General features: G+C 34.7%; 1 protein-coding gene across 14 annotated transcripts; it reads right to left on the reverse strand.

The window, feature by feature from the left end:
- Positions 1-1,684: 1,684 nt before the first annotated feature.
- Positions 1,685-19,863, reverse strand: lgs (BCL9 domain-containing protein legless). 14 transcript variants are annotated; one of them, XM_088190266.1, is made up of 20 exons: positions 19,727-19,858; positions 15,120-15,221; positions 14,879-15,049; positions 14,677-14,807; positions 14,420-14,539; positions 11,941-12,078; positions 11,407-11,865; positions 11,164-11,344; positions 9,279-9,973; positions 9,125-9,212; positions 8,943-9,079; positions 8,733-8,874; positions 5,920-6,033; positions 5,580-5,771; positions 5,070-5,204; positions 4,674-4,749; positions 4,447-4,598; positions 3,301-3,881; positions 3,053-3,230; positions 1,685-2,695 (listed from the first exon to the last, which is right to left on the reverse strand). In XM_088190266.1, the coding sequence occupies exons 2-20, from the start codon at positions 15,193-15,195 to the stop codon at positions 1,830-1,832; spliced, it is 4,632 nt and encodes a 1,543-aa protein (XP_088046392.1). In that variant the 5' UTR covers positions 15,196-15,221; positions 19,727-19,858; the 3' UTR covers positions 1,685-1,829. The 14 variants fall into 14 exon arrangements, with proteins under 14 accessions (XP_088046392.1, XP_088046391.1, XP_088046393.1 ...); XM_088190265.1 differs by having other exon boundaries at positions 14,420-14,542; XM_088190267.1 differs by having other exon boundaries at positions 8,943-9,055; positions 11,164-11,347; positions 14,420-14,542.
- Positions 19,864-20,054: the final 191 nt, after the last annotated feature.

Here is a 20,054-nt window from a genome sequence, read left to right on the forward strand (position 1 = left end):
ATTAACGAACGTTTTTTTTAATTCGAATAATAAATAAAATATTACTAACGCAACTTCGCAATTGAACAGATTACGAAGTTTATGGCAGTAAATGACTTGGATAGGAAGAAACCGATCTTCGTTTTCATTTCAATTTCACACCCTCCGACGGGAATGCGCAAATTTTGGTTCATAAATAATTCAGCATTATATCGTCAGTTTAGTTAAATTAAAATCGTTAGATCTACTACGCTGCTGGCTTGAAAAATAAAACGCATTTAAGTCAGACCAAAAGTTAAAAAACGTAGTAGAAAAAATAAACAATCCTTTCTACCAAACGCATCTGAATTAACTCCTCAAATAAAATAATAAAAAAGTTATATATCACCTTAATCAATAATTTAATCTCATTAATTTGTCATTATGTATATTTATAAATATATACACGCGTGTAATACATCATGTCATTTTTTAATAATTTAAATCCAAATTTTATTGCTTTTAATTGATGATCGCGATGAATAATGTAAATCGAGAAGCGAGATCAAAAACGATAACCATTTACGCGCACACACACAAACACTAAAGACAAAAAAGGCACTATATGTGCGTGTATTTGCTATATATTCACAGATATAATAATAAATATAATACTAACGGTCAAAACAAATTTTAAAAATGATCTTAATGCCGCAATAAAAATATTCAATTGTGCTAATTTGTTAATTATTGCGCGTGATTAAATAGTATATATAAATATATATACGTATATTATACATACATGATTAACAAAAAAATTACATACATATATATATAAAATCTGATGCGTAATCGGCTTATTGTCGTAATATATAAACTTTAACACAATATATCAAATTCTGCACAACCTTGTTAAGATCGAAAGCCGAGATGCGAAAATAGACACTTTCAAATTGATCATATTTAATAAGCATATACACATAAGTCATCGATACTAACAACTAATTATCTATAAAATCTCATTTATTAAAAAGTATTCAATCTTCGCACCGCGACTTTAATCGTTTCATTTATATAATATAAAAAAATGACTTTATATATGAAAAATAATAATCTAAAAAACTAATCAATCAATAATAATAATTTAATCGATGTCGTTGAATGTATGAATGAGATTGATGATTTTTTGCAAACGGGTGCTTATTTTTACATACAACTTTTACATCATATAATAATAATAATATATATTTTTATATATATATTTATACATATACATATATATACATATACATATACATATACATATACATATACATATACATATACATATACATATACATATACATATACATATACATATACATATACATATACATATACATATACATATACATATACATATACATATACATATATATATATATATATATATATATATATATATATATATATATATATATATATATATATATATATATATAATTTCAATTGATTAAATGTACAATCTTACATATTACTATTTAATATATACTTAATATTAATTTAATAAAAATTAAGTTTACAGCGACGAGTAGAACGCGTGTTACAGCGGAAAAACTAACGGCGACGCCTAAAAAAACCATTTCATCTTGGCGCTGAATGATTGCTGTGTCAGTTACTTATTATTATATACATATACATGCAAACGTACACATCTATATATAATTACATCCAATTGCACTTCATATAGCGTTTATTCATAGTGAATATGGGTCAGATTCAATCGTGTATTTTTTATTTTAAAGCTTTCGAGACGTTTCATGTTCAAGCACAAAAAATAATATAATTAAATACTGATTTTAGAAAAGTACACGGCATTACGTTAACTGAGGCTACTTGGGCATATAGCTGCCGGGATAGTGAGGTCCCGGTTGAGCCTGCGAACGCGTACCGGTCGCGTACAACTGCTGCTGGAAGTTGTGGAACTGTTGGGCGTAGTTCGGATCCGCCGTCGAAGGTACGACGAAGTTCTGCGAGCTTTTGAAACTACCGGGCCCGCCCATCGACGCCGGCAACGGCTGAGAAGTGTTCGGAGCGCCCATTCGCATCGGCGCTCCTTTCATCATCGTCGGCCTGAAATTCGGATTGCACATCATTCCGGGATTGGGTCCCATGCCTCCTGCGAACGGATCCGACATCTTCGGAGGCGAGTTAAATCCTCCCGGATAGTGCGGCATCCTCAGCATGCCCGGACCACCCCTCATCGGTCCCATCATCGGACCTTGCGGCCTCATCGGACCCATGGGACCCATCTGATCGCTCATGTCCATCCTGGGACCCATCCCCGGAGACCCGCTGTGTCCCATCGGCCCTCCGCAAGGACCGCCCGGGAAGTACTGCATGTTCATATTCGAAGGTTTAGACGCATCCATGTGCATCGGGTTCGTCACTCTTTGTAAAAAGTCTAAACTCGGAGGTCCTCGAGGTCCTGCGCTGCAAGGCAGCTGAGGCCTCGTCGGTAAATACTGTATCGTGTTGGGTGCACTCGCTTTCACTTGAACATTGGCGCCGTTGAACGGCGCCATTTTTCCCCCCATTCGGGGGCCCATCATGGAAGGATCGGGACCCATGGAACTCATCGGTCCCATCGGTCCTCCGCCCATTTTTGGACTCATGTTCATCTCGGGCGGGAAGTCGTTAGGGCCCATCATGCCGTCCATTGGTCCCATGCCTGAACCCATACCTTCCATATGACATCCTATAAAAGAAGAAAGTGTATTAAATGATAATTCTACAGCATCCTTATAAAATAAATTTAAAAATATATATATTATACAATTAAAAAGGTTTAGGATTAGGACTTAGGACTAGTAAAATTACCACCACTGACCCCAAAGCCACCCTCAAATGTTGAAAAAGTAGAGCAGGCCTAATAGTACGAGTCCTCTGTGTCGTCCGAATAATTTACATAAAATTCTCGACCATCCGATCATTTCACAACCATTCATACTCTTATTTACTCAAACTCAAGATTAACGTTGGCTTATGAGTCAAGTAATTAAAAAGTGCAGGGTTTGTATCGTCTTATACCGCCCCTATGAAACCTAATACATACCCATGTCTTGCATTAAAAGCGCTGCATGATGATGCGGATGCGGATGTCCGTGAGGATGCGTCGGTCCACCTGTCAACTGCTGTGACATTTGCGCTAACGATGAGATTGGATCGAACCCTGAGCCTCCACCGGCGCCAGGTACCAACGGAACATGCTCACCTCTTCCCATGCCGCCGTTCTAAACAAAATCAATCACGATTAGACACCTCCTAAATTAAATAATGAATAAATTTCATTCCGAAGCTCACCTCGGGACCAGCTCCAGGATGCGATCCCGGCGCCGAAGACATCCCAGTCGGGCTATCGTCCAAGCCCGGCATCTTAGGTCCCATTCCCATCCCGCTCGGATTATTGCTCATAACATTAACACTACTTATACTACCGCTGCTCGTATTTACATTAGTCGAATTAACACTCGAGGGGGCAGAGACGGAGCCGGGGCCGCTTTTGTTATTATTGCTAAAGTTATTGTTGGGCCCCGAGCTGGCTCCGCTCGGATTATTAAGACTATTAGGATTATTAATATTACTCGGATTATTTAAACTACTAGGATTGTTAAGACTATTAGGATTATTAGGATTGCTATTTAAACTATTGGGATTATTGTTTAGGTTGTTAGGGTTGTTCGAGTTCGCCGGGTGGTTCGACATCATCGCGTGACTGGGTGAGGTCATCGCGGGGTTGGTGGACTGATTTGACGGGTTGGGCGCATAGGGGCCTTGACTCAGACCTTGCGAGGGCGTGTTGGGGCCGCCCATCGAGTCCCGGACTGGTGTTTTTGAGTTTGGATCCTGTCTGTTGGACTGCGGGCTCGGTCGTTGTTTGTCATCTGATTTAAAAATATTAAATTATTAGGCTTTCTTGCCATACCTGTCGCTAATAAAAATAATAATTTACTAATAGAGTATACTTTTATATCTACATTCAAAACTCAAAAGTAAATATATGTTAAGTTTTGAAATTTAAATAATAGTACAATACAAAATTATTAGGTAATCTAAAGAAAAAAACATGGGTTTTCAGCAATAGAGTAATTTCAAAACTATACCCTATTTGTGTTAACACAGTCAGTTCGAAAGCAATCCATTTCATCATTCTTCATAATTGAGAAAGAGATGGCATGTTTGGGTACTATTAACGACCCTACTAGGTATTAGCACTAAGGCACACAATATAGATATACTTATCATTACTTCCGTTTATATTTTGAACAAATTTATATTTTTTAATTAATCAGAGTAACGATAAGTATATCAAACATTTAAATACGAAACTGCATACAGCTTATATCTGTATTTGATTTAAATTAACATATTCAAAAAGCTGCTCAGTTTAGTTGCTGCTACTCGTTGATTTCTCAGTTACAAATAAGAATAATACATAAAAAAACTTACTCTGTATATTTGAATTGGGCGTTTGAGGATTATTTGATCCGGGAAAGCCTGGACTGTGATCTAATGAGTATCGTCCCGTTCTTTCCATCATCGGAGCTCCACTGTTCCCGCTCGTGTTTGTACTATGACCTTCCGGCGTGCCTGGCATCATCCTGAAACAGATCACAACAATTTAATCACAATTTCCACCGGCAAACGGCTACTCTAAAAATCCACAATATACATACCCAGGCGACTTTTGATTCGTTGGCGTTCCTTCTTTTAACGACGTATTTGGCTGCTTTTGTATAGTCAACTCTTGACCTATAAAACACACCGCATGGTTATTAATACAATAGACGTTTGATATATCATAGATGTGTATATATTAAAACCGGCGTTCAATTAATAATTACTACACAATAAGAACTACTAGTTTAATGTAAAATAAAATCATGCTTCAAAAACGTTATTATTGTGATGTGATCTTATATATATGAATGTATGTAATGTGCCGGCCACTGAAACCTTCCAGGACCGATGTGTTTGCGATGTAATAAGTGCGATTGATACACTGATGTGATTCACGATCAGCGGTCCTGCAAGGTCTTTATAACCACTGCGTACGGTCCGTTCGTCTTTACCTTCGAAAGTGTTCAGATATTGAATCTGCTGCGGCGAGGGTACCGGCATCAGGTTCGCTTCCTTTACCGGGCCCGACTGCTGCTTTTGCTGTTGCGCCGCCAAGCATTGGAGCGTCCTCACAAACATGCCCTCTTCTGGCCGTCATTTAATTATTTTTATTTATTCGTTCGGCATCATCGTCGGATGAGTGCGCGTAGCCAAATATTTTGGTTGTTGTTTTGAAGAGTGATCGGTTTTGTATTTTTAATATACGATATGTGGCCGGCACACGGTATCGGGCAAGACAAACACACACACGGATAAAAACAAAAAATAAAAAAAAAACATATTCAAAAAAACAATAATTAAAATGTAAATATAAATAATAAATCAATGAGTGAATCGCTTAGCTTCAAAAAATAAACAATATCAGATGTATTGATTTTTGAAACTAGACAACTCATATATATTTATGCACACAAATGCCAAAAATAATATAAAGCAACACGGCAAATGAAACGCAAACATACCGGGTCCTCCGTCGAGAGGGTTTTTAGGCAGGCCTTTGTGCGGACCGTTTCCGGAGTTTCCGCCGGAGTTCGAACCGGGCGGCGCTCTTGACCCGCTGCATTCGGCCGGACTGTTCAGTGCCGAATTGGCTCTAGAAGCTTCGGCCGACATCGGCATCTGTATGTTCTGACACTGACTAGGTGATTGAGTAGCTAAATAGAAAAGTAATGATTAGAGCTTACATTATAAAAAGGAATAATCATTTATTGGATTTTTTCCACAATACTGATATCCGCCTTTGTTTTGATTCCTTCAAAACATGTTTCTTTTTTCTTAAAATTAAGTTCAATAAATATTTACCTATGGGAACTGAAGCAGATCGATGTAAAGGAGAAGCACCATATGGTGGAGGAGGCAAACAGCCTCCAGAAGACATACCTCCTCGTTCGCTACATGGTGATTTGACTTGTCCACCTTAAAAATAAATACACAATAAGTAATACATTCTAAACATAACTACGTATACTCGTTAACGGAAAATTAGAATTTACGATATATTATACTTAGTAATATCTCAACGTTTTTTTATTATTATATTGAGTTTCTACTAGTTTTCAACATCAGTATTGAAGTAAAAATCAACCTTCGATACTACCGGTAATACCCAGAAAAAAATCTATATATTTTTCAAATCCGTAAATTTTATTTGTTGAAAACGATAAACGAACTATGAAAACGACAATGCCCATATTGCTTGAAAACAGAAGTGGAGAATAAAATTATGCTTATTGTAAGGGACTAAATTAAGTAGTAAATCGGCGTAGGATATCAAAGTAGAATAATATAATGCAGTATTTACGTATTTTTTTAATTTAATTGATGTTTAACATGAGTTTAACATAAATAAATATACAAGAGATAAATCTTTCGAAAATAAATATTATTGAGATATTCTAAAATAAATATTAAATATGCAATAATCAAAATAAAATAATCACATAAATCTGTGTTTAGAATAAAATTTCGCATTTTGAACAAACACATTTATAATTTTGTAGGCACTCCTTTCTCATAAGGTTCTTTCGGATAATCGTAACTGACAAAAAATGATGAGTAAAATAGGAATATATTTTATTGGAATAAATTGGCTAGTGATGCTCTGGCCCCTGGTATAAATACTTAGGAGGCATCTAGAAGCGATCGATGAAAGACGATATTTTGTCAAAGATGATGTTTTCCTAGACTTATTGTTCCAAAAGAACTGCATTTTTTTATGAATGAGTGAGTCATCCGATTGATTTTTATTGGTACTCATAGATAACACAATAAAGAATCAGCGTATAAAGTATTTTTAGAAGTACCTGAATGCAAGGAAAATTGATTAAACGCTTCTTATTGTTTGAAACATGAAATATTTATAAATAGATGGATAATTGGTCATAAATGTCAGCAATTGAGGTCGAAATTTAACCTGCTTGTTTATTATATTTCAAAAAAACATGAAGATGACAATAGTTACAATATATTCAATATCGATTTTTTTAATTCTTGAATTTTTTCGCAAAATTTGCTAGTATGTATTAACATTTAACAATATATTACATTATAAACTTAGCAAAAAAGCATTCACTTTGACTTTGAATGGCATTTATCAGATAAGCTGACTAAACAACGTTTAAAGATACTAAACATGACAATTAGGTATAGTTTAATTTGATTGCAGTGTAATAAAAACACAATTCAAAATGAAACAAAAACATCTACAAGTCAAATATCTACAAAACATGCTGGATATAAACATTGTAAACATTAAAATGGATAATGATATAATTAAAATATTTAATATGTACAGGCGGCCCTCGACTTTGGCACATAATTGGTTCCTGAAAATGTTTGCGAATGTTGAATGTACGAAAGTCGAGGGAAGTAAAAAAAAATTAAAATTGTGTATATTTTAAAATATTTATTTATCAAGTAAATATAAAATGTTTAAGAGGCGTTTAAGAGACACGTTTAAGTGGGGTTTGCGGGTGTTTCCTTTGAAAAGTTATCAAGAGTTAACTGTTTTCCACTATTCTTTTTCTTTTCTTCATATAGTATTTTATAACATGCTATGTTTTTATTGATCACCCCACTTGAAATATGCGTTCTCCATTGGGATCACAATCTTCCATAATATTTAAAAATTTGTCAAGGTGCGTGAAGGCTTCATTCATATTTTTCATTGTTAAAGAGTTTTCCAAAATAAACCTGTCTCATCTACATTAAATATTTGGCTAAAAGAATATTCTCCATCTTCGATAATTTTGGATAATTAGGAAATAAATTCTTTTGCAGCATCTTTATCCGCATCAGCCGATTCTCCAGTAAATTTTATATTATGAAAAGAATACCTCATTTTAAAATTGTAAAACCAACCGTTACTTGCTTGAAAAACCGTGTTAAAATATCTTTTTAATCTATCCTTCCAATCTTTGTGCAAACTAAGAGCTTTTGCTTGAATAATTGAAATACTCAGAGGGACATCTTTTTGATATTGGTCATCGATCTACGATGACAAAGATTTTCCATTTCATCCATGTTTTTTATTTGCTGTGTTTTTTTGGAAACATATCATTAAAGATTGTGGAAATATATCTTTATTTTCCACAATTTTGAACGTATTCTTTAATTATATTTTTATTTTGCAAAATTGAACATATCATACAAACGTCCGATTGAAGCAAAAGATTCACCGCTATCAAAATGTTTTTAAAAAAAAAATGAAATTAAAAAAAATTGTTTTTTTTTTAAATGTGCGAAATAGCGAATTGTGCGAAAGTCGAACGTTCGAAAGTCGAAGGCCGCCTATATATTGAAACAATAATTGCCGGGGTATTCGAATGCTTCAGTTTTGCTAATTAATAAACAAGGTGAAACTTTATGAAAGCGGTACTCAGAATATTTTATTACCAATTAATTAAAATAATAATAATAATAATGTCTATATGGGTAATAATAAATTTGTTGTCATTTAATGGCGCTATGTAAATGTGCATTCTCACTCGACTATCAAGTATTTCTTTCCTTACTAAGACTTTAACAAAATTTGAGTTCGAGTCCTATGAGCCACACTAATCAATGGTTTGTTACACAAAATATTAAAAATGAATATAATAAATAATAAAACATACCTAATTCATTATCTAGATTTCCTTTAGGTTCATGATCGAAAAACTGCAACTTCTGCCACTCTAATTCACCGGCGCTGGGACTCCTCGGACTTCTCAATCCGAGCTTGTGTCCATCTCCCGAATTGTTAGGACCGCTCATTTGCTATAAATAATAATCATGATCATTCCATTCATATATATATGTGAACTTTTAAAATTATATTAGCCTACATTTCTGTTTCTGTTGAAGTCGTCGCACATTGGTCCGCCGAGGTTCATATGATGCTCGTTAGGACCGCCTCCGCCGCAGTCGCCCATCACTCCGCCGTCCATCATGATGCCGCCTAGAAATTTATAGCGATAATCACCTATTACTTATGCCATGCTTATCATAGTCCAATATAGGTGTATACCGTTCATTGCGTTGATGTTCGTGCCGGGCATCATCCTAGCGCCGCCCATCATGCAAGGCTTCATGTCACCCATCGGATTCATTCGCTGCTGAAAACGATAAAAGTTAGATTCAACAGATAGATAATAACTAAAGCGAGAGCAAAAATGACTCACTCCCATAGGTCCAGAACACGGCCTGTTCATATGCACGTCTCCGCACATCCCTTGCTTCATATCGGGACCGCCACACGACGAATTCCTCATGTTATTCTTCATACTGCAAGGTCCCATCGAGCCCATGGGCATTCCAGATCCCATCGGCCCGTTAGGACCCATCATACCACCGGGACCCATCGGCCCGTTCGGACCCATTGATGACATCGGCCCGTTAGGACCCATGGGGCCGTTTGGTCCATTCGGTCCGTTGGGTCCCATTTGACCACCCATCGGTCCCATCGGACTGTTGTGTCCCATGCCGCCGCCGATCGGGCCATTCGGTCCCATTGAGCAGTTCGGACCATTTGGACCCATAGGACCGGAGGATCCCATGCTTCCCATACTTCCAGGGCCCATGGGACAGTTAGGACCCATTGGGCCCATTTGATTTGGATTGAATCCCATCGGCATATTGTTGGGGTTCATTCCGGGGCCTCCAGCGGAAGAATTCGGTGGCATATTGGGGCTGTTTCCGATCGGGCTCTGGTCGTTAGGGTTTTGCGAAGGATCGATCATTTGGCCTTGATTGGGACCGCCGGGTCCCATTCCAGACTCTGGAAACAACATCTGTTGCATTTTTCTGATCGTCGCCAATTGTTCCAATCTGTGAGCTCTCTGTTGAGGCGTCAGATTTTCATCGGGTATTTTAACGCCTGTGAAAAATCACCAAAATTATAATCCGATACCACAATTTTTTTTTCACTATTAAGGAATTGCTGCACATTTATATTTAAAATATTATCACAATTCCTTAGACGAATTCTTTCTAGGTAATATTGAAATAATATAAAACAGCAACACATCTCTATGTTTGAGACGGATCATATCAAAAATTATCTTTTATTATTAAATATTAGTTTCGTTTATTATTAAAAACACTCATATTTAACATTTCTATACCTAATAAACTAATGCCATAATTTATTGCACAATTAAAATCATTTTATTAATACTTTATTTAAAAAACTGATCTTCAGAACTGTTTCCTTATTTTCTGTTATATCAATAACATTATTTAGCTTTGTTTAAAAAAAATATTTATAAGATGGATAAATCTAAATTTTGATATAGCTCGCCTCATTCATATCTACTATAAAATTTCAACAAAAAAATACACAATAAGCATCTATGAAAATAAATTATCCTAAAATTAAAAATATATAAAAATAAATAAAAATAAATAAATAATTAAACCTCGATTTGTAACATTCTGTAAACAGCCGCCGATCTAATCAAATCAAATTAACGACCACTAGACATTTTTTTGCATACGCGAGAATGTTGAATCGAAGTTTCATTACATATTCATATAATAAATAAATCAAAATAATTCTATAATCCATCAAAACTGAAAAACCTAAATTAAAAAAAAAACACTACCAAAAATAAACAGTAATAAATAACCAATACTGCAAAAACATTAAAATAATTAATTAATATATGAGATTAGACAAACGTGTGTCAGACGAGTGATGGGCATTAAGCAGACTAGGGTGGGTCAGGAAGCGTATGAGAGGTGCTCCGTGGTATGCTCCCACGCCTGTGTCCATCGCCAATTAAACGAAAACATGATTAAAAATTTGGAAAGTTCATCATCAAATTTCTAGTGTTTATAAAATACAACTATAAAAGCCGTTTCGGCTCTCGAAGAAACTCGATACTAGCGGGAGAATCATCTATTAAAACAAATACACTTGATGTATACAGGTGTGCAGCAATAGTAGCTAAAAATATTAAATCAACGAAAAATCTGATCAAACATGTCGACCCGCAAAATCTCCGAATTACTCACAGCTATCTATAAAGGATTAAAATTATAGTGTAATATTTCTATGAGACGCACCTTGTGTGAGAGGTAATTTTAGATAGTCAGCGGGACTGCCATCGCCTCGGCCTCCGCCTCCGTCTTGAGCCGAAGACACGGATGGCGGACCACCCGGGTTGCCGTCGTTCCCAGAGCCAATGTGTGGACCACCGCTGCCAGAGTTTCCGTTGTTAATTCCGTTTGAGTGCATCGGATTTTTCTGCTACAAAATATTATGTTAATAAAAGTGAATCTCGAATCTAATAAGTATGTAATACTAACCGTGTCCCACGAGAGATCGGCTTCGCTTATGCCGTCGATCACTCCGCACGGTCCATTATTTCCGGGAAAGCCATCCATCGGGCCCATTCCAGGTCCCATTCCACCGGGCCCCATCCCTGGCATCTGATTTCCGTTGCCTTTCATCATCATCATTTGGTTCCCCTGTCCCCCGGGCCCGGCCATCCTGTTGCCGCCCATCTGGTTCATATTGGGCCCCATTTGTCCCATGTTGGGGCCCATCTGACCCATGCCCGGACTCATGTGCATGCCGCCCATTGGCCCACCGCCCATCATGGGTCCCATCTGGTTTGGGCCGCAGTTGGGGCCGCCCATCATGCTTGGGGGCATATTAGGACCGCCCGAACCTCGAATCGCACCCCTGTTTTTCACCATGGCAAGGTTATTGAGCCACTGGGCCGGATTCTGCTTGTTGAATTGGCCCATCTTCAACGGATGTTTCTGCGAGATTCAAGTCGATTAAAATCGGTACAATTGAGAGAATTTCAAATGATCTAAGATGGAATAAATGATTACCTCGAGGTACTTTTTTGTACCCGGTTGAGCGCAATGATACGCGATTATAGATTGAAAGTGTCCTTGCATTACGGCCTCGGCGCCTTTGTTTGCGAGCATAGTGGAGAAGACGAATATCTGCGACTGTTGCTGAGAGTACTGCACCTGGCCGGATGTTCGAAATCCATCATTAGAAATCTGATATGTGATTAAAAATGACTTTCTCAACGACCCAATAGTATATTATTAGATTTTTATATGCAATAAAGTCGTTGAAAAACTTTAAAATGTATAAAAACAAAAAATATTATATTAAAATAAATATTAGAATAGAAGTATAAAAATAATTCACAATTTTTTATTAGTTATTTTAACTTTTTTAGTACCCTTTGATTTTTTTAATAGATATGCCAAGAATACCCTAAGAAATGTCTGTTTAATAAATGTTTACGTAAATCTATGAAAAAAATAATAATAAAGACATATATATATACAAAAGAAAAATAATAATACAGACTTATTCTTAGTTAATAAATTAATGTTTCAGCAATTAAAAATAATTTAAAAAAATAGCAATGATTTTTTTTTTAAAATAAAAGAAAATTATATTTTAGAAATTTAATTATTTTAATATTTTTTTAGTGAATAGTTTCATGTATGTGTTATTGCGTTTTGGGAAAAAATTATATGTGTATAATAAATATTTTGATAATCAAATAATGTTAAAAATAATATTTTGTAGAGCTGTCGAGACTAGTACGCCAGACAGACACTATATTATAAATGTACTTATCATAAAAACTCATTTAAGCAGCAAATTACATTTAAAATACAAAAATAAATTAATCATTTTGAAGCGCCAATATATATTGGCTGTGTATTTTTAGCGATTCTATGAAAGCCAATATATTGGCTCTATGGTATAAGGGTTAAATAATGATATTACAAATGGGCAGTAATACAGCAATTGTGACTACTAAAATTGATATCACATATTTTTAAATAAATTCAAAAAATATACAATCGCTCGTTAAAATCCTTTAATGGAAAAAATTTGGTTTATAAACCTTTGCTACTTTAGCTAAAATATCCAGATTCAATATCATCGTATTTGATCCAGGGTTGAATAACATTTTTTTATTATGTAATAAATCGACATTTAAACAGTAATCTCAAAAGACCAGGCAGCAAAAGGGTTAAAAAAAATTTTTTGATAGATATTACGTATTCAATGATGAATCACAAAATAATATGCTAAGATGATTTTATTTCAATTTAGTGTAAATTAATTTTGAAAATAATCGAGATAACAACCAGTGGATGTAAAAAGTGCTGGAAAATTACAAAAAAAAAACAGTATTTATAAATACTAATATTGATATTATTTTTTGTTATATATTAAATAATAATATTTGTATGCTCAAAAGTAATTTAATTATTTATATAGTAAAAATATCTGATTTTATGTAATACAACATTATTATTATCTTGCGTTATAATCAATTATAATTAAAATATTATAGTAGTTCATAAATATTAAACATTAGATTAATACATATTTAACTCTTTAGTTGCCGTGCTATTTTGGATTATTATATAAATATCAACATATTACATAACACAAAAATATATTTTTAGAACAGCCTGAAGAAAATACTCTAGTCCATTAAAAATGTATCCAATTCTTCATTCAACGGTGACGTCGAATTTGGTAATACTCGCCAAAGTATAAAAAGCCATACATTTGATTTTGGTAACAAAAGGGTTAAATGTTATGAATAAATTATATTTTATATGGGTAATATGATTTTTTAATGGACACATTAATAGTCGTAAATTCTCATTATTTAATCAAATCACAATAAAAAATAAATAAATAAAAATGAGCAATTTATACAATAAATATTTTTTAAAAATCCCGTATATTTTGTCTATAAATAAAGTTCAAAAACCACTACACCTAATTTGTTCCCTTAGAAAGCACATTAGAGACCATAACCCTCAATACACCAAGAAATGATTAAGTAGTATTTAGGAGTGAAGAAGAGTGAAGAGAGAATAAGATAGACATTTCTTGTACATACGCTTGAAAAGATAAATTGTAGAAAGTGCAAATTTTTCGATCAGCGGATGCAAAAACTTAATTTAAAATTACTATATTAGTCACGAATTGGGCAAAAAGTGCAGATTATTTATCTCTTTATATAAAGCAGAAATTTAATTAAATAAATCTAATCTAATTTGTGTAAAAAAATTTAGTTTATAATTTATTTTTATATGTAACTAAAATATCTAAAAAAAATTTTTAGAACTACAAAAATAAAATTGATAATAAATGAACAATTCCTATTATCTTTCTGATGAGATATTAGATATGTCTAATGTGTTAAAAATGAGTTAGTAAGCAAATTATGGTATTATGTTTTAAAATATGAAAAATTAAAATTTCAATAAAAGCTTATATTTTGCTATGCTACGAATATATAAACGCATAGAGAACCTCCATATTGCTGGGTTGTTTCGATATAACATTCGACGGCAACGGCTGAACGCCTTCTGGAGCTCTGCACGACATATTATCGCCGACGTTTCCCGCACTGTTACCGCGCTGACAGCTTTCCTGCTGAATATCATATTCATATTGATAACAATCTAATAACCACTGCCATATTATACGATCCGTATCTCAAATGGATCGCTTCTAAGAATTTTAACGAGTTATCCCGTGCGAAAATACACTAATATCGAATATCTCACCTGCAACGGCATAGCTGGTCCACGCAAGCCGGTCTGTGGATCAAGAATATCGTTCGAATCGGATGACAAGCGCTCGGATTTCAGCGATCCCGGACCGACCATGTCACAAGAGGGAGATTTAGTCGGATCACCTGCGAACCAATCCACAATTGTTAACATTTTATATATATAAAGTATACATCACAATTGAGTCGATACGAACCTTCGGAATCTATGAGACCGTCCATTTCTGTTTTGATATCGGCCGTGGGAAGCTCGCTAGTGTCATCGCCTCGCTCTAATTTTACACGGGGGGCCTCGTCGGCCTCTTTGAGCCCCCCGGCGCCGCTGCCGGCCCCTCCGTTTCCTGGCGCACCCGCCCGGGAGACATGGCCTTTATAAATAATACATTATACTTTACATATAAAACATTTTTAATAAATAAATTAGTTTGAGATTCGTACCAGCATCATTATCAGGGATTTCTTCCTTGATAGTATTTCTATTGCCGCCGACCTTATCTCCCTTGTCCTTTATCATACCTCTGCGTGCCTTCGCCAACTTGACTGTGAACAAATTATGTAATTTTTATAAAATTGTCTGAAGAATATTAATCTTTTAATGCTAACGACATAGTCAATAGGCGAGAGAAGAACTTCCTCGCCGATCAACTCTAAACTCCGATATCTAAAAAAGAATTGTTCCTTATTTATTGTAATGTAATAATTTATCTATTAAATATTTTACAAAACTACATAAAATATGTTCATTTATGTTTTCAAATGTACACATATTGATTACTTTGCTTATAATTAGCCATACGCCTAAATATAGTTTATGTGAACAATCGTAAGCAATTTTTTTGAAAGTCTGTCGTACATCACATATCAATTTTTGTTATTAAATATTTTATTATTTTTCAGTTTACTGAAGGCTTGATAGTCTGCTGATGATATTTTGTCTTTACTAGAGAATGGAGATGTTTCGGATTTAGAATAATTGGCTGAAGGTGAAAGGGTTAAAGAATTTATTGCTTCCAAAAATACATTATTTTTCGTTAACATGTATAGAATAATTGTAAAAAAAATAGAGAATATATAATTTGGTAAAAGTATCAAACATTTTATTTTATAACTCATTTAACCTGCACCTTAAAAACAATACATTAATATTTTTCAGTAGAATCAATAATAAATATTGATGAATATAAAACCAAATCCATGGGATATTAAAATTTTTATGCTATGTGCAGCAACAGGACTTTGTTATGATTTCTTGAAATATCAAGGCAATACGACAGAAATAAACTCGACTTTTATGAAGAAGATTTTATGGATCACACGCCAAAACATTCAGAAAAATAGTTATTAACAACCCGCTGCAAAAATCTCGGCTGTAAAGGAAAGTCTAGATGGATGTGTACGAAATGTCAAGCTCATATTTGTTTACAGAAAGACAGGAACCGTTTTCTCTTTTATCCGCAAAAATAATGTTTATATTTTAAAATACTCGTATATGTATTATATTTTATTTTTTAAATAATAAAGAATATATCTACCTAAATAAGACACTTGCGAATTTTTGGCTAAATGCGATGTAAAGTGCAAATTTAACATATAATTGCTAAAACTTTTTGCCCTTATCTCTCATTCACTCTCGTCACTTAACACGGAAGCGATTGAAAGTATCTCACCACCCGCGCCTGATATAAATGTTACAGTAAACCCCCCTATAGCGAAGTTTCCTACAGCATTTGCAGAAGTCTCTCCTATAGCGTTCCCCCGTATAACGTACTTTTTGTTACTGTTTGTCCCTTGACTTCGCTAGACGTATTCTGTAATAGGCGAAACGCCACCGCGCTATAACATTTCAGGGATATTCTTCACAATACAGTAAGAAAATATTTATTTTTGTATAGCTATGGATAAAATTATGCTTAAGCAAATCAATGTACACGTTTTTTTAATACATTATGTATACACTTTTCAGGGGGTTTCAATCATTCTTTTTTTTTATAATTAAATTATTTAATTATGTAATACATATCTATTACAAATCTAAAAAAGTATTAATGAATCATAAAATATATTTAGATATATGATATTCAGCATTCAAATTTTGGTGCATTTAAAATAATTCGTAATCTTTCTAATTTTTTATTTCAAAATTTAAATGCAAAACCCATGTAAATATAATAATTTATTCAATACTATTGTTCCACAGAGCAATCTGCTGAATTAAAATCATTTAATACATAAAAATGGGAAAAAAGTTTGATTTGCTGATTTCGTTAAATTCACAAAATACGGTTGAAAAAACCTAACCCCAAATTTTGTATGGCCTATTCCTAGTCCCCCTATAACGTAGTATTCCTATAACGAAGTCCCAATCTCTACGCATATTGCGGCAGTAATCAGTCCCCACTCGTTTTTCACAATTGAAAAGCTTTTTTAAATCTGTGGCAAATTTATTTTTAATTTTGAGTTTTAAATGTCTCTATAAGTGTTCAATTAAGATTGATATTGTTTGCACTTTTTGCACGAACCTTTACATTTTTCGTTTTTTAATTCCACAATTAATTCTCGTTTTTTAGGATCACAATGTGCACTTTTCCCCATATTAATATTATTATTTAATTAAAATTACATTATTGTTAAACACACTATTTATTATTAATTTAATCCTTATAATGAAAGAACTCAATATCACAGCTTACGAAATGAAGCTAAATGCAAAAATTCTCCGTTAGACAATGATTCCCTTTGAACAGTGACCATGCATACAAGACGCCGTTTAGAACTTTTCAGAAACGCACGGTAATAAATCTCGGGTTTAAAATGATACAACAGGTACTGAGTGTCACACTATTGCTTAAATGTGTCACTTCTAGTTTAGACCATTTTTTTCGAAACCGATATTTTATTACGCAGCAAATAAATGGCCGCATCTGGGTCTTTTGCAGTAGCCGATCCTTTTGATGTAATTTTCAATGACTTTTTCGTACATTATGGGTGAAATTTAGGCTATAACTTGGCGGATGTTGATTTTAGGTGCTCCAACGTTTAAGGTGAAATAATGCGACCTGGGAACTTTTCACGCAAAACATTCAACGTTGCACGTCTTCTTGGAACCACATGTCTTCCACATCAATATATTCGATTTCATGGCAAAAATAAGTATGTTACCATGCGCCTACAGCACTCACTGTTGACTATTACAGTCCAACATTCGTTTTCAAAAAAGGCCCAATGACGCCGCCTGACCACAATGCGCACCAAACAGTCACTTTTTGAGCATGTAATGGTCTTTCATGAATCAAATAAGGATTTTCCTCGCCCTACATGTGACTATTTTGTTAATTAAGCTACCCAGAAAGGTGGAAATGTACTTCTTCAGAAAAGAAAACTTTGTTTGAAAAAATCAGCATCAACTTCCTGCGTAAATTCTTGACTGTTCATGATCTCTGGGCTTCAGCTGTTGTGTTATCTGAATTTTATACCGATGTAGGTGCAAGTCTAGATGCCATAAGAAAAGCCCAAAAGCTGCGAACACCGACGAATCGAAAATAGCAAGTCTTCGGCCACTTTCACTTACAGCACCAATATTATCGGCTGAACGGGTGTCACAATGATGCACAGGCCTTAATCTATCTCCAACGCTTTCAGTCCATAATCTTCCCATATATTTAGATACACTTGTTATTTCTGTAGAACAATTTTAACGCGTTAAGCAATCCATTTCGTGAATGTGTTGTTGCAAACTAACATTTGACATTTTGAATACACGTGATTATTGATAGCTGTCTGATTTACAGTACTGCCAACATAGAAAATTCAGATTGGGTCATCGTGTATTTAATTTTTAATTCCATACCTACAAAAAGAGGCCCTCATCGAAATGATTGTAGATCTAAAAACACTACATCAATAAAACATACATATGCATTAAAAAAAATGTTCTTCTTTAGTTTTTATTTGTGAAACACATCTATCGGATTCAAAATCCGAAATATGAATGTTCAGTATGGTGATGTACATCGGTCACTCCAACAAATGTACGAGTGGCCTAGAGTCACGAAATGGAGCAAGTTATGTAGCATAAGAATGAATTGTTAAATCGCACGCAAGGATCTGCAGAAAAGATTAAATTAACTCTTTTTTGAGATGAAGGGAGAGAAATTTAAGCACTACATTACATGCCCAAGGGGAACTTTGTCCTTGAGAATAATTTTCTTATTTGTAACCCTGTACTGTTTATTTAACGATTGCAACAATCCAAAATATGCACTTAAATGCTTAAAAATACATTTATAGTTTTAATTTGACTCACCTCCATCTCTAAATACATCACACATTAAGAAATAAGCAAGTTTATCAACTAACACAAATTCAATATAGATTTGAGACCCAGTTTTGTATGAAGCCCATCTTAAAAGACGTTAATGGATTGTGTTTTGATACCTCATTGCGTGTGCAACGAATACTCACGAGATCTACCCCCGAGACGATTATAAATTTAACCAAAATGTATGCAACTACAACGTATGGCTTGGATAAAAATGCAATTCATTAAATGTCAACAGACATTGTGCACATGTGAAAAATTTGTGCAAACCTAGACCCAAAAGTATAACAGGATTTGCTGAGAAGTATTCATTTGAAATGTTTAACCAAAGGAGGGAGATTGAGTATTTTATACACTCGAATAAAAAAAATAAGTAATGGTCTTAATGGTCGTTAATGTGATGAAAATGAAAGCAAATATTATCGCAGTATCACAAGCGCACTAAGTCCATGTTTACGGCCCTAGATCGGGCTGTTTTAATTGCCACTGGAAAAGTGCATAATAACAGTGTACGCGGAATATCGCGACTCGAAATCGTATCGAACGTCATTAGGCGGTCGTCCGAGTGGCAAACGCGATATGAACGATGACGTGAGAGCTTCTGCGGGAATCGGTAGTTCACGGCTTGGCGCACGGACCAAAACAAAAGGCGGCGGCGCAGCCGCGGAGGCGGACGGCGCGGGGGCGCGATAGGGGCCGCGCGCGACCTCGGGGGCTCCGTACCAACCTGATTTATTTTATTTCTCTCAGCATCAAACCCTCATCACCGCCAGCGACATATGCACACACTGAAACCTTTTTTATTTTCTTCGCAGAGTTCGCGGCCCAAACCGCGCAGAGCGGCGGCCATGATCGCCAGGTAACGCCGTCGAGATGTTTCATAACAAACGCCGTGTGGCAAAACTCATACAAGGGGTAATCGAGCGTTTTAAATCGTTTAATTACTACTAAAATTTCCAATCCAATATTTTCTATATGTAAACATTTATTTTTATTTTTATAAACAAAAAATTTTCTCTAATACAAATTATATAAATAAAATTATTTTGTAGTTT

This window comes from Plectrocnemia conspersa, unplaced genomic scaffold (genome assembly GCF_051122295.1).
Source record: "Plectrocnemia conspersa isolate PC_06_02 unplaced genomic scaffold, ASM5112229v1 ptg000008l, whole genome shotgun sequence".
NCBI lineage: Eukaryota > Metazoa > Arthropoda > Insecta > Trichoptera > Polycentropodidae > Plectrocnemia > Plectrocnemia conspersa.

Bases quoted from the DNA above. Each gene is read 5' to 3' on its own strand.
- lgs (XM_088190259.1), bottom strand. From the start codon at position 15,195: ATGATAAAGGACAAGGGAGATAAGGTCGGCGGCAATAGAAATACTATC. The intron at 11,348-11,406 runs GTTAGTATTACA...AATATTTTGTAG, and splicing joins CCGATCTCTCGTGGGACACG to CAGAAAAATCCGATGCACTC. The intron at 3,882-4,446 runs GTAAGTTTTTTT...TTTTTAAATCAG, and splicing joins GCCCAATTCAAATATACAGA to ATGACAAACAACGACCGAGC.